Raw genomic sequence first — 14,527 nt, 5'->3', positions numbered from 1 at the left:
TTTTTTGAATATGAAAAGTTCTGTTCTCTAAGATACTTGATCGTCGTCTATTGTAGTAATAATGGGTATCTTGTCTTGGCATATTTATAAATCTGAGAATCCTGTTGCTTGAATGCGTGATATGAAAGCTTTAATGTTGTCAAAATATGTATTTTTATTGTAAATTTGCAAATTTGAGTTGTCTAAAGAAAGGGTAATTTGGTGTTATGAAAAGTTGTATTTCTATTGTCAATTTGCAAATTCTTGTTGTAAACATATACAATTAGGATATCGACAATAACAATTAGTACATTTACAATTAAAGTTAGTAATTTCACTCATAAAAGAAATATGAAGTCAGTTGTTATTGTGAAACTATTTCAACAGATAAAGACAGAAACGAAAAGAAAGCGATGACATGGCAAATTTTTATATTTTCTCTTCGACATGTAATTTAAGCTACTTGAGACTATATTAAAAGTTTTGTATAGAGAATTTGCACAATTTTCTTTTCAGTAAATATATTTTATGAGTACGTTGCATGTCAATTAATTATAATCTTCAGTCTTTTCCCACCAATTTATAAGTATGTGATGTATTATTGATAACTGAAATTAGGAAATATGCAACAAGGATAAGTTGATTCACTAGAGAAACTTGTCTATTTGCAAATAGGATAATATACCTAAAAGGTTAAACATGATAATGTAACAAGGCTGAAGAGATTATTCACAAGTGAAATTAGGCAATTTGCAACACAGATACACACATTAACAACAAGAACTTGTCTATTTGTAAGTAGATTAATTTGATTAAAAAAGTCAGACATATTGATACACAAGTCTGGGAGGACCTATTTGTAAACTAAAATTAGAAAATTTGCAACACACATACATATACTAACAACAAGAACACATCTATTTGCAAATGAGGTAGTTGAATTGAAGAAGTTGAACATGATTCACAAGCTTAGGAGGACCTCTTTGCAACATCCTGAATTTTAGACTCAGAGGTACAAGAAGTAGCCTAAGATAGGAAGGCTATCCGAATCCTTTTTGTAGAAATCCAAAAGGTTCCCTGGAGTGATAAGAGGATTCTCAGGGACTAAATTGTAGAGTGAGAGTTTCCTCGGACTAAGACAAGAGGAAAAAAAGACTCTAATGAAGTATCGAGGGTCAAGAATCATATCCTGTAAAATTTAGCCCAGCAAATGAGGGATATAAAACTATCAAAGTTTAGCAGATATGATAGGGACAAAGGTGAAACAACTTTTGAGTTGAAACCCGGGCAGGAAATGGACTGCCCTTTCAAAAGTTCTGGTCAGGGAAGGGCAGAATGGGAAAGTATGCCTAAAATTTCAGAAATTCCCAAAAAATTATAGAAAAATAGAATAGAGAGTTTAGAATAGTATTTGAAGCCTCAGAAGTGTTAAAATAGTAAAACTAATTTATTACAAAGTTTTCTGTATTTAAAGATATTTTTGGCTAAACAATGAAACATTAGCCAAAATTAATTATTTAAAATATATAGAGGCCTCAATAATTTCAGAAAAAATATGAGAAAATTATTTGGGAATTTATTAGAGATTTTAAAAATATTCTTAACCCTTGACAACAAAGAGATTAGCTTTAATAATATTTAAAGTCAAATTATGTCAATAAAGAGTCAATTTTGGGTAACTAGCTGCAAGAGGAATTTTAATCTGCGAAAAATCATCGAGCTTTCCTACAACAAAAGGAGGCCTTTGGTACAAAGGGATGAATTTTTGGAGATATCAAATTAGATAGGATCCAAAAAAAATTCATCTGACGTAGTATAGTTACTGAGGGGAATGATATGAAGCTTTGTGAAACAAAATTTTTTCTTATTTTTCTGCTGAAAGTGGCGCCAAAAATGAGCCTTGGACATGGAGGAAATTATGCAAGTTGTCATATGGGAAAGGAATAAAATAATGCGATTAAAAATCACATGTTAATAGGCGGCATAACACTTGGCAAGTTTATAAGCCTCAGTCTAGGATTTGCACACTTAGAAGAAGGTTGAAATGGATGGGTAGATCATGAGCCAAATACCTAACGTAATTTTGATCAACTTTAAGGGGCAAAGGCTTAATTGCAATTCTATAAATATCCCGTCCGAAGTCCAACATTTCGTGCAAGTAAGGAGACAGAGGGGAGGAGGTTTTGCTCTTGAAACAAAGAAAAAGAAGAGTGAAAAGAAAGAGGAGAAAGTGCAAGAAAGCTTGGCCAACTTCAAGCATCCATCCAAAGTAAGTCCAAGCTTTCATTAAGGTTTCAATTGCCATAATTCGGGCTTGATTTAGATTTAATTTTAATAGAGTTTAGTGGCTTAAAAATCTATGGAAAGTTGCTGCCCAATTTGGCTTAGAACATGACATGATTGAATAGAAGTTGAACTAGGAGTTAGTGGTTAGAAATAGATAGAAAACTTGCACTTATGCTTTATTTATTAAAAAAAAATTCCAACTCCCTACGTCCCAACCTTGAGGGGTTCTTAGGGTTAGAATTTGATTCATGTCCATTCAATGCTTCCAATGTGTTTTAATGGTAAAATTGTGTAGAAAAATACCAAGAAAAAGTGTTTGAAAACATTGGTATTGAAAATGAAATTTTGAATCTCCTAGACCCTACCTCTCAGGCAAGTAGAATTCTATAGGGAGGGATTGGATTTTCATAAATCTAAATGGAAATATGGATTTCACATGAAGAATCATATAGGAGAGGCATATGGAAATGCCCATAAGAAAGAGAAAGTACTAACCCTAAAATTAAAGGAAAGGGTTAGGGAAAATTGAAAGATTTATATATAGAATTGTTTGTAATAGAGAATTCTCCTCTTGAATGCTTGATAGGAAATTGACATTAGTAAGAAGAGAGCTCTAAGGGCAAGGAAGGGAAGCAAATGTTAAAGCCTGTAAGGGGTAGAAAGAACCCTTAACTTAATGTTAACTTGCTTTGTGTGTTGTTTGCTATTTGTGTTATGCCATGAGGTGGTTAAGCTATGATCTGACCGTGTTGTTATGTCTTGGGGTCAAATGCAAGAAATTTATAACCGGATCCAAGAGATGCAGTATAGCAGTGCGATCTGAGTCGTGTTTGCATGGAGCCTTTATTAATTACCTAAGCTAGACTAAATGGCATGCAATGTAGTAAAAGGGTTTTGGGTTTCTTAAGATTAATTTGAATTGTAACTAAAGCATATGCAATGAAAATAAACCTAAGTTACTATATTTTTAGATTTTTGATAAAACGATGATGGAATGGAAATGGATGATAGTGAGCTTCTTGAAAATGGATTAGTGCAGTTGTTCATAAAAGATAATAGGAGTTTATTTTCACTAAGCTTCCTAAATAGTAAACCTCAAATATCATTGAGTTCAATGTCTTAATTCATGAATCCAGTCCTTAAGACATTGTGAAGTTCTCTTAGTGTATGCTTGTGATTATCAATGCATTAAATTCAATTAAAAACCCTTTTCTTCCCAAACAACTAACATGATCATGCTAAATGAAAAGGAAGTAAGTAGTCAAAACTATATATATATATAATCGCATATATTGAAGAGCATAAATCCTCATTAACCAATCCAAAACACAAATTAATCATCCAATAGTTATTAAAATCATAATCAAAGAGTTTAACTACAAATTACTATTCCTAAGACCTAGGAAATAATAAACCTATAGCTAAACAAAGGATGAAACAAGAAAACTCCCCTAGTGAGATTGGGAACTCAAGCACCATCTTCCATCTTCAAGAGGGTGGAACCCTAGCCCTCCATAGCTTCAAGAACAGCTCCAATCAAAATGAAATTGTTAGCCATAGTAGCTAGGAGTAGTGGAAAATGTGATGGAATGAAAAAAAGTTGAAAGAAATAGATGGGAAAGAAGGTGAAGATGAAGAGGCAAGAAGATGAGTGAATAGAAGTGTAAGAGATGAGAGAATGGAGTGTTGGGTTGAAAATAAGGTTTCTAAGGGTTTAAGGGGTCAGTTTGGGTCAAATTATATGAATGGGTGTTCCATTTTTGTGTTTTAGATCCGAATTTGGCGTTATTGATACGAGGACTTTGTCAGGCAAAGGAAAATGTTTGCCATGGTAAAGCTTTCCAGAAAGGAGCTTCAGCAAAATTCTGTGAGTTTACTGCGGTGAAGGAAAATGTTTGTTGTAGTGAACTGTTCCAGAATAGACACTAATCCACATTTTCACACTTGTGTTGCAGCAAAGAATTTTCTTGGTCACAGCCAACTATTCCATAACCAATACTCTAAGTTCTCATGTTGTGTATTCTTTTGGTATTCAATCTTGGCTCTAATTCTCAAGTGTCCTACAATGAAAAGCAATAATTTGAAGCATAAATTGTCTTAGAAATTAATCAAATACAATTAATAAACAATTATGATAATTTTATCCTTAAAAAAAGACACTAACTCAAAGCAAGGACTATTAATCTAAATTAAGCACAATTATCACTAAAAGAGCCATTAACCCGTGATAAAAACCTTGAAAGTGATATGAAAAGACATAAAAGAATTGGGTTCAATCAAGCTAGATGTGTTATGATGCATAAAACTCCTTGCATTTGATGCTTTGGCAATATATATAGCTGAGTTGTGGAATAGAATGGTATGATGGCATGCTCCCTTTCCATAGCATGGTAATGAAATGATATGCAAGAGATGTGCATAGTGAACATAATGATGCATGAGATGTTTATTGATACATAGCATGACATGCGTTACATTGTTGACATTTTGTTGTAGTTTATTAATACTAAGATTTCCATGAAATCTCACCCCTTCCATATTTAAATTACAACAATTAGGGGCTCACTTATCAAGAGACAAAGGAAAGGAAATGGAGTTGGTATGAAGACTCCCTTGAATAATGATGAAATTATGTACTTAGGACTTATTCTATATAAACTGTAAATAGCTATGTATGAATGACCTAATGGCTCTATAGTGATGCAAGATGTAGCTAAGTTGTATTTATATGCCATTATGTTTGAGTTATGATTACATGATTTGAGAGTAGTAAGAATTTCCAAGAAATGGCATAATAAGGGGATAAAAATGACCTAATAAGGGTCAAATTTGGTAACCATGTGAATCTAAGTAAATGGTAGAGACGTAGAGTTTGGTCACGAATTTTGGTAGGCTATTAGATCTCATTTTAAGCTTTAGAAATGAGTGGTAATTCATTAAAATTGGAGTTTTGTGCAAAAAATTATGCCTATTTAAATTTAGGCATATATTCTGAAAAATTAGAAAATGACCAAATAAGTAGTACCAAACTAGACTCAAACAGTGAGGTAATGAGACAAGTGATTATATTTTCCACTTAGACAATTAATAGAGCTTCAAATAGAACTTCGAACCACTATATTGTGATTTTTTAACAATTAGTATGATTTTTCAAAGTTAGCCAAATTGTTAACGGTTGCTATGAATATTAACCTGAGATTAAAGTTTTGTAGAACTTGATTTTCTAATTTTGTGGCCAACAAAAGTGGTTCCAAATGCTTCCATTTGATGCGTTATTGGGTACAAAAGTAAGGTGTTATTTTGTAACAAGAACACGTATATTAATAACAAGAACATATCCACTGGCAAGTGAATTAGTTGAATTGATAAATTGATCACAAGTCTAGGAATGAGTGTTCATTCACAACTGAAATTAGTTTATTTTCAACAAGAATATGTATGTTAACAACAAGAACATGGCTATTTGCAAGTGAGTAGTTGAATTGACAAAATCATAATTTTGGAAACAAATGTTCATTCACAATTAGAAATATGGAATTTGCAATAAGAACGCGTATATTAAAAACAAGAACATGTCCATTTGCAAGTGAACTAGTTGAATTGACAAATTCATCACAAGTCTGGCAACAAGTGTTCATTCGCAACTAGAATTAGGAAATTTGCATCAAGGATACCTGCGTCACCCAATACATGTCCTCCATTCACAAATAAAGTATTAAAAATAAAGAGTTCATGCACAAATCTGAATGTTTCATTCACAACTAAAATTACACAATTTGCAATAGAGATACATGCGTTACCCACTATTTGTGCAATTCATCGTTGTCCATTATGCTAGTTCTCTCACTCTCAAAACTCACATATGGATTTGTTATTAGGCTTAAAATTCGTCAAAATATTCAGAGTGATAAATATTAGTTGTTTGAAACACTGCCCTCTTCCAATTTGCCTCTTGAGGACCAAAAACCATAGGTTGAAAGATGGACTAAAACCAAAATCCGTTGAAATTTAATAGACCAAAAAATATATTAACCCTTCTAGTTATGATAATTTACAATTTTGGTCTCCAAAACAGCTTCCAAAACAAAGTTGGGTTTCATGAATACCAATGTATAAGTCTACAATCGGAATTAACTTCTTTCGTCTACCCTTTCCCTCTTCTATCCCCTTCGTCTCCATTAAATTATACTTTAATGGTGCAGATTAATGTTTTATAAAAGAAAATACTATTATAATTTTACTGATAAATATATCAATAAATTTGAACTATAAAATCTGATCCGAACACTTCATAATTGGAGTGCAAAAAATATATACTTTATAATAATGATCTACTGTTGAGAACTTTCGCATAAGATTCTATATGAGTGTGTCTGTACAAAGGTACAATGTTTGGTTTCAAAAGATATGAATATATATTATTGGTATGGGAACAGCATCTACCATTATCACTTTAGCCACGCACTAGCAGTATCCTCGTACCTCTCACCTGTTGTGAAATGCCTTCTTTTCTATGAATAATAATAAAGTCAAGTAGTATACCCAAAAAAAAAAAATAATAAAGTGATGTAATTTGTCCGAGTCATGACAGGGACGTCCATGGATGTGATCAAAGGACCCTGAATTTTCCCCCCTTTTTAAATTTCAATCACCATATTTTATAACATAATTTGTGTTACTGCACTCCCTGAAAGCCTAAAAACTTAGAACAAGTTTGTTTGGATTATGTGAGAAATGGGGTTATAGATAAAATTAAAACAAATTAAAAAGTATTCTTCCAATCCTATTTATAGGGCGGAAAAAAAATTTAGTCTTATTTATAAGGTAGAGAAATTTTTTTTATATAAATATATAATTTTACTCTTCATTTATTATTGTATTGACTTTGTTCTAATGGGGTATAACGTATATTAAATAAAAATAAAATTAAAAGTTATTGAATTTTAAATAAGAATTAACAAAGTTTAAACTTTTTTTTTGTCTATATAAAACATATCTTTATAAACAAAGACTAGACTTATTGTTTGTCGCTTATAGGGGAATTTTGATCCCATTTATTGGTCACTATTTATTAGTCACTTGTATCTTTTATACTACCTTGTTTTTTTGTGGCAACCTTTTATGATACTTTATTTTCAATTTTGCCCCTACTAATTATAATAAAAAATCAATTAACTCGTAAATAAGAACAAAAATAAAAGATTTCATTCATTTAATAGGTATATCAAAGCTTACGAGCTTGGCCTTGAACCTTAATGGCAAAGGAGGCCTCATAAGCAAGAAAATAAAAGACGGAGCTTTCAAATCCAAGCATAAGCGAGATAAATCTTTTACAGCTGAGTTCTGTTTCCCATTTCTACCCTTCTAGTGGCAAAAATGAAATGTAAAACTTTTGAAGATACATATACATATATTATAGTACATATACATATTATAATACACCCTACCACCAAAGAACTTGTCCGTAACATAATTGAACGATGATATTCAGGTACTTAACATATGGACACTTTGATTTTGAAACATACACAATCTTAGTCCTTTGTACAAGAATTTGTTTGACAGTTAATTTGATTTTAAATACAATACTCTAATTTATTTTATCTCTCATATTTATTCTCTTTTTTTTTCAAAGTAGTCCTTATACTAATTACACATGTTAAAGGTTTCATCAAATGGTAATTCTAGCTAACACACATGATTAACAATAACATTTTAAAGAATACAACACCTAATTATAAATAACTAATTTGACTAATTTTTTTAATTTACTCATATTATTTAGCTAGCTCTTATATTATTAAGGATGGGAAATAGTATTCGCAATTAATTTCTTAAGATTGTCAAATTCAAGTTTGGTTCGCCTGCTCATTATTTAATCATCCAACACGCATTTATAATTCCTGCTGCTAGTTGTAGCAGGTAATTGGGTTATATTCCGTAACTAATACTACCAATAATCCCAAATATAAAAATTAGTTTAGAGTTGATTTTCATCATAAACGTAAAACGTAAATTCATCTTATCCCCTATCCTTACAAACAATACAAATAATATTAAACAATGTTTTAGAAAAACTTACATATACTTTTACAAATAATTAATCTAACTACTTTCTTTAATTTATTGTCCAAATTAATTAAATAAATTTTATGTTTGGCGTAAACCAAATAAAATCCTGATTTCAGAAATGCTTAGATTCATTTTTCATAAGTAATTTTACAAAGTCCAAAATAAACTTTCTCAAGTGCTCTTTGGGATTTCAAACAGAAAAAGTTTATAGTTTTCTGTTTATGATTTTCAAAATTACTTTTTTTTTAAAAAAAAAATTATGAATCGTTACTTTTTCCCCCCAATATCATTAAGTTCTTGGTTGGTTGCACATTAAAAACTACCACAACCATGGGTGATGGCTTCTATTGTTTCAACCAAATGCACTCAAAACTAGTTGGGGGTTAAATTTAATCATAACCATAAAACTTCAATTCACTAATAGAAACTCAGCAAAATGGAAGCATCAGTGTAAACTGTCGCCTGAAACACACTCAGTGAATTTTCATTAGTTCTTTGCACCTTGGACCCAACGGATGTGTTAAACAACTGGAAGTTGGAAGCTCACTCCAAAGCAAACCCAACCAGCTAAGATACGGTGAACAACACAAAGCATTTATAACCTTTATCTGATATGCTAAACATTAAAGCAAAATTTAGATAAACTCTGAAATGTTTGGAAAACATTAAATAATATCATCAGTTCATCACCAACAGAGCCCTAAGATACGGTGATATCTGCATCATGCAAACCGGATATAGCAACACATAATATTCTAACCGGATAAAGGTAAACGTAAATTCCTATTACTGCTGGGCACACTGCACTCGAGGCATTGATGGCTCGTCATCATCTTCATCGTACGCCTCGTGATATTGCTGTTGCTTCTTTCGACTCATCTCCTCCTCAATGTTGACATCATGCAGAGTGGTTTCCTCACAATCATCCAGTTCCATATCTGTCAACTGTTTGCTTGGCTTCCGAGGTAACACAGTTTCTAGTAACCGGCATTGGTCAGGGTTGAGGAACCCTGAGTCTGGGAAATCGACATTAAACTGGATGTAGAGACGGCCCCTCATGAAGGGCCTGTTATGATGTGGCATCCCCTCATCATTTATTGCTTTATATTGACCTACAAAGCAAAAGTAACATTGACCATTATTGAGGGATACATTGAATGAAACTACAGCAAATGTATTCATGAGATTGATTGATTAGTACCTGGCTTGACAACCTCCCCTGGGTTTGATTTGATCAAGAGTTGCCTCCCATCCATATGGGTGATGACAAACTGGAAGCCACAGAGTGCCTCGGTTAAACTCAGGTTATGCTCAACATAGAGGTCGTCATGCTTCCTCTTGAACTTGGGGTGCTCCTTTACTTGTACGATGAAAACAATGTCTCCCGCGATTGTGTCAGGCTGCAACAGGAAAACATGCGATTAAACCGATGTCTACAAGTTCAAGCCATCTTCAGCTAATTTACAAAGTACGTTGCCAAGCCCCAAATAGTCACAAATTTTACTTACAGCTTCATCAGCTTGTCCTTCAAACACAATCTTCTGACCCTGTTGCATCCCTTTCTCAACATGCACCTCTAGCACCTTCTTTTCCTGAGTGACTTTGTTTGCTTTGCACTGGGGGCATTTATCTCTCTCGCTAATGACCTCACCTGCAACCATGAAGATGAGTTGGAGAAGTTGAAATACTAGAAAGCAACTCAGTAAAGGTCATAATTAAAGTTTCCATTACCGCTTCCTCTGCAATCAGGACAGACATGCTGCATTTGTTGAATCATACCCAGTCCAATCTGCCTCGTTGTAACCTTCATACCAGTACCTTGACATCCAAAGCATCTCCCTGCAGTTCCACTTTTTGAACCTTTCCTGATTCATAAGAAGTGAAAAGTTAAAACATAATGATTGCTAAGGGCCAAAAAATGTAGCATAAGAAAATGACAGTTAATAAACTATTTGATTTTTAAAAAAAAAAAAATCCAGTATTATAATATTGCTTAGCTCAATTAATAAGCAGACGTGTAGCACCGTAAGCACCAAGAGACAAACCTCAAGTTATAGGGTTATATAACCAGCAACAATTCAACCCAGATCCAAAGGGGCATACTTGTGGTGTCTCCCATACTTTCAGATTCCCCATGCGGAACTTGGAAATGTAACATTATATCTTTGATGAAGGATATAACTAGAAACCAATAACTCACTTAGACATCATTGATTAGACAGAAGACTCTTTAAATGTATTAGATGAAAAAATTGAAACTACGGTAAATTAATTATCAACTATTTGTACGACTGTTTTAATTATCACAGTAGCACCATCGTAGGATGTAATTTACGCATAACAGTTTCATTCAGAGGTAAAATAGAAAGATATTCCCACATACTTCTAATAAAAATATATATTTGACATGAACCTTCACTATATGTTTCATTCAAATCCTCAAATCAGAAAGATATATATGCACACATATAATTTATGCATGTAAATTTGTGCATTATCAATATCATTCCCCTTGTCAAATCAGAAACGTCATCCAGAGACAACCGCAAGAGGAATACAAGCACAGAATAAATCAAATATTCCAAGAAGATTTCTGATGCGAAATATCCTCAAGGCAGGTCCTTACCCTTTACATTTTGGGCAAAGCACGTTTCTAGAAAGAGATAATTTCTTTGTGGTGCCATTGTATAGATCCTCCAAAGAAACCTTCAAAGTATGCACCACATCTTCACCATGTTTCTTTCTTCTTCCACGCGAACTACTGCCACCTAAAAGGTCATTGTCACTGTGAGCTGACCAATGTTTCTAGACAACTGATACAAGAAAATAAAATAGCCTGAGCATGAAAGTGAAATTCTCACCACCAAAGGCTGAACCGCCAAAGAATGACTCAAATATATCAAATGGATTATGAAATGGGCCACCTCCTCCTCCTCCCATTCCATCTTTAAGGGCATCTTCACCATACTGGTCATACACTTCTCTCTTTTCAGGATCACTAAGCACTTCATAGGCTTGAGCTAACTCCTTGAACTGATACAACATGCAGATGTTTAGCATCAATGCAGGAAGGGGAAACAAATTTTGGTGAATTAAGAAACAGAGAAAACTGATATAGCAGGCCCCATCATTTTGAATGATAAACCATGTAAAGACCATGATTAATATGGTATAACTTGAATCAATGAAATCTTAGGAGTTAGCAGGTATCCAGGAAAATTCATATAAAAGAAATTGATTGAACTTTTGGCTTTGCCTTAAAACTGACTCCACGGTCAATTCAGACAGCATTTACTTGATAAACACTAGCGCTGTTTCAAAAGCAATAAAGGGAACTAAGTAATGATCCATCAACAGTTAAGTCAAATTAACAAGCAACATAGTTTGAAACAAAATAGGATTGAGCATGAATCATTTGTCACATTTGTATAAGGCTAAGACCAGTTAGAGAACTGTAATTAACTGTTTCTTATATTGCTAATTCATCTTGCAGTGACCGAAATTCTCACTCTTTTCGTGGAGGGAACAAATGTTTTAAATCGGACGCAAAACACATCACTCTATATATAAACAAACTGTAATTTTTTAAAATCAAGTATTAGGTGAAGCTGACATATAGACACTAAAGGAGGTTAGGGTGTCATACAAAAAACATGCAGTGAGAAAGTCCATGATACTCACCTTTTCAGGATCTCCACCTTTATCTGGATGATTCTTGATTGCAGCCTTTTTATAGGCTTTCTTGAGTTCATCTTGGCTAGCACTTTTTGAAACACCAAGAATTTCATAATATTTGGTGTTATCACTCCTTGGTGGTGCACGCCCGAACATGACTGGTACACCTCCCTAACACTAAGCCAACATTCCCCAGAAAAGGAAGAGAGAGTGGAGTTAGTAAAATCAACAACCTCCACAAGTGAAATCCATAGCACTTTTTCTTTTTCAAAAAAAGTCTACTTCCCATCGCCAATATCTACAGGAATATTAACTACGGCCTAAGGCTAACAAAATATACAGCCGTATACAATAAATTAAATTGGGTTCAGTGCAGAGTGCTTTGTAAACAGGTTATAATACGCAGCATAAGGTGCTCCATGCTACCTCATACTACAAACCCCCCTTGAGGACAAAAGAGAAAGGTTGATTTGCACTCTCCAATGTTAATGATGAGGTAAACTTACACCGGACCAACACGGTAATCAACCTAAATGATAATTTCATTTAAAATCGTGATAATCCTTCCCTCGAAATGGAGTAAACGAAAATTTGCTTCTTGAATTCCCTCACCAATTAATCAGCTAAAGCACAAACCGGGAACCAAAAAATTGCAACAGATAATATACAAAGGGAAAGGGAGACTCATGCGTGAAGACTAAGACACAGCCAAAAATAAATAGATAAATATATAAATAAAATCAAAGATCAATTTATCGAAAGCCTAAGGCCCTAATTCGTTGAAACTGAGCACCCAAAATCCCCAACTTAACCGGACTCCATCCTGAGAAACAGAAAAATATGTGCTGATAAACTACACATAAAGGCCACTGCACAGTACCGGAAATAGGTCAACAAATCCGGATTGAACATATGAACAGATCCAGAATCACAAAAAGAAAAGAAGTCTCAACCAATATAATACAAATCTACACGATCGGATGAAAAAGATTCAACCATACAAAACAAGAAAGAGCAAAGCAAACGAAGGACAGAGAATGAAACCGAAGAGACGAGATCAGAGAAAAGAAAATACCTAAAAAGTTGTTCTTTCTTCCTTTTTCAGGCAAGACACCCTCAGCGAGGGGGATAAGGGAGAGCGAAGGAGAGACCACGGATCTTCTCTCAGCACGCCGAGCGAGAGAGAAAAGATAACCCTTTGGTATGGGAAAGAGGAGGAGCTAGTTGGAGACTAGGTTGGTTTTGTCAGGGTGGAATTGCCATTTCCACTTCGCGTAGTGCTGCCGCCGCTTGGTGGCACTCAATCCTCCAATCAGCAGACAGCACCTGGAACTGGAGTGGAAATACCATCACTAGACAGAAAACACTAAGAGAGGAAATCCATTCGAAATCCACGGAATTGGTAAATCGTGGAAATAACGCGGGGAAAAACGCTGAAACGCGTGTTTCTTTGCTCCGATGGATTTAAGAGTAATTTTAAAAAATAATTTTACAATATATAAAGTGCCCGTTTGGTTTAGTGAGCAAAAGGAAATGTCATGTAATGTAATAATATGGAATACAATGTAATATAATAATGATTACATAAATCTGTTTGGTATGATATTAAGAATGATAAAAATAAATTTATTTTAATTTTTAATTTTTAATTTAATAATAATACAGGTGAAAAAGACTAAAATAACACATCCCCTTCCTCTTAAATCAGTTTTCTACTAATGGTGTTGATGAAAAGTAGGTTGTGGGGATTTAGAGAGGGATGTATTCATGACATGGCGGAGAAGGAGTAAAGCGACAATGAAGAGGGACCTAATATAGTAATATGTAAGAAGTTTAGCATCGTTGACAAAGGTAGGGTGAGTGACATTGGCGAAGGTGGAGGAAACAAGTAGAAGTGGCTAAAGAAGTCGAAGGAAAGAGATAAGGAGCCATCTTCCATTATTGCAGATTTGATTTATTAGCATCTCAACGGTGGACAGTGATGATGATGAGGTTGCTAGAATGAGGAGGATGAAGGTTGCCAGATTTGAGAAAGAGATGAAAAAGGTTGTTGTACCACTACCCAGTCTTCATGAGAGTTGTTGTCGCAGCCGCAAATGAGAGCCATAGCTTCTGACGAGTTGCTTCTCAAGATGATGTCTCTTTCTCCAAGATCCCAAGCCCTTTTTAGCCCTATTAAGCAACCCCAGAGCTCAGCGATAACGTGGTCTCCACGATCAAGTTTGAGAAGGAAGCCTTCCACGAGATTATTGTCCTAGTGTTTGATGATGCCCCCCACATGCCGTACGTCTCTGAAAGCTCGAAAAAGGCCCCATCTACCTCCAACACGACTCTGTTTCTTATGTCTTCTTCATTCCGTTAAGTCACCAACTGTTGAGGGGATCGAAGATTAACTCCTCCGGGCATCGTAATAGTTTTGTGCATGTAATTCAAGATCGCAAGCGCCCTTCAGGCATCTGTTCGTCATTTAGCTTAACAGCAAACGCACGGGTCGCAAGTAATATAAAAAGTGTCG

General features: G+C 34.2%; 1 protein-coding gene across 1 annotated transcript; it reads right to left on the bottom strand.

The window, feature by feature from the left end:
• Positions 1 to 8,916: 8,916 nt before the first annotated feature.
• On the bottom strand, positions 8,917 to 13,218 carry LOC114754251 (chaperone protein dnaJ A6). The gene is made up of 8 exons (XM_028943040.1): positions 13,088 to 13,218; positions 12,019 to 12,189; positions 11,199 to 11,370; positions 10,964 to 11,105; positions 10,069 to 10,202; positions 9,846 to 9,988; positions 9,539 to 9,737; positions 8,917 to 9,449 (listed from the first exon to the last, which is right to left on the bottom strand). The coding sequence occupies exons 2-8, from the start codon at positions 12,166 to 12,168 to the stop codon at positions 9,124 to 9,126; spliced, it is 1,266 nt and encodes a 421-aa protein (XP_028798873.1). The 5' UTR covers positions 12,169 to 12,189; positions 13,088 to 13,218; the 3' UTR covers positions 8,917 to 9,123.
• Positions 13,219 to 14,527: the final 1,309 nt, after the last annotated feature.

This window comes from Neltuma alba, unplaced genomic scaffold, assembly GCF_004799145.2.
Source record: "Neltuma alba isolate B1F8T4 unplaced genomic scaffold, ASM479914v2 tig00010124_pilon, whole genome shotgun sequence".
Lineage (NCBI taxonomy): Eukaryota > Viridiplantae > Streptophyta > Magnoliopsida > Fabales > Fabaceae > Neltuma > Neltuma alba.
The sequence above is the reverse complement of the archived record's forward strand: the minus strand, read 5'-3'. Positions and strand labels throughout refer to the sequence as shown.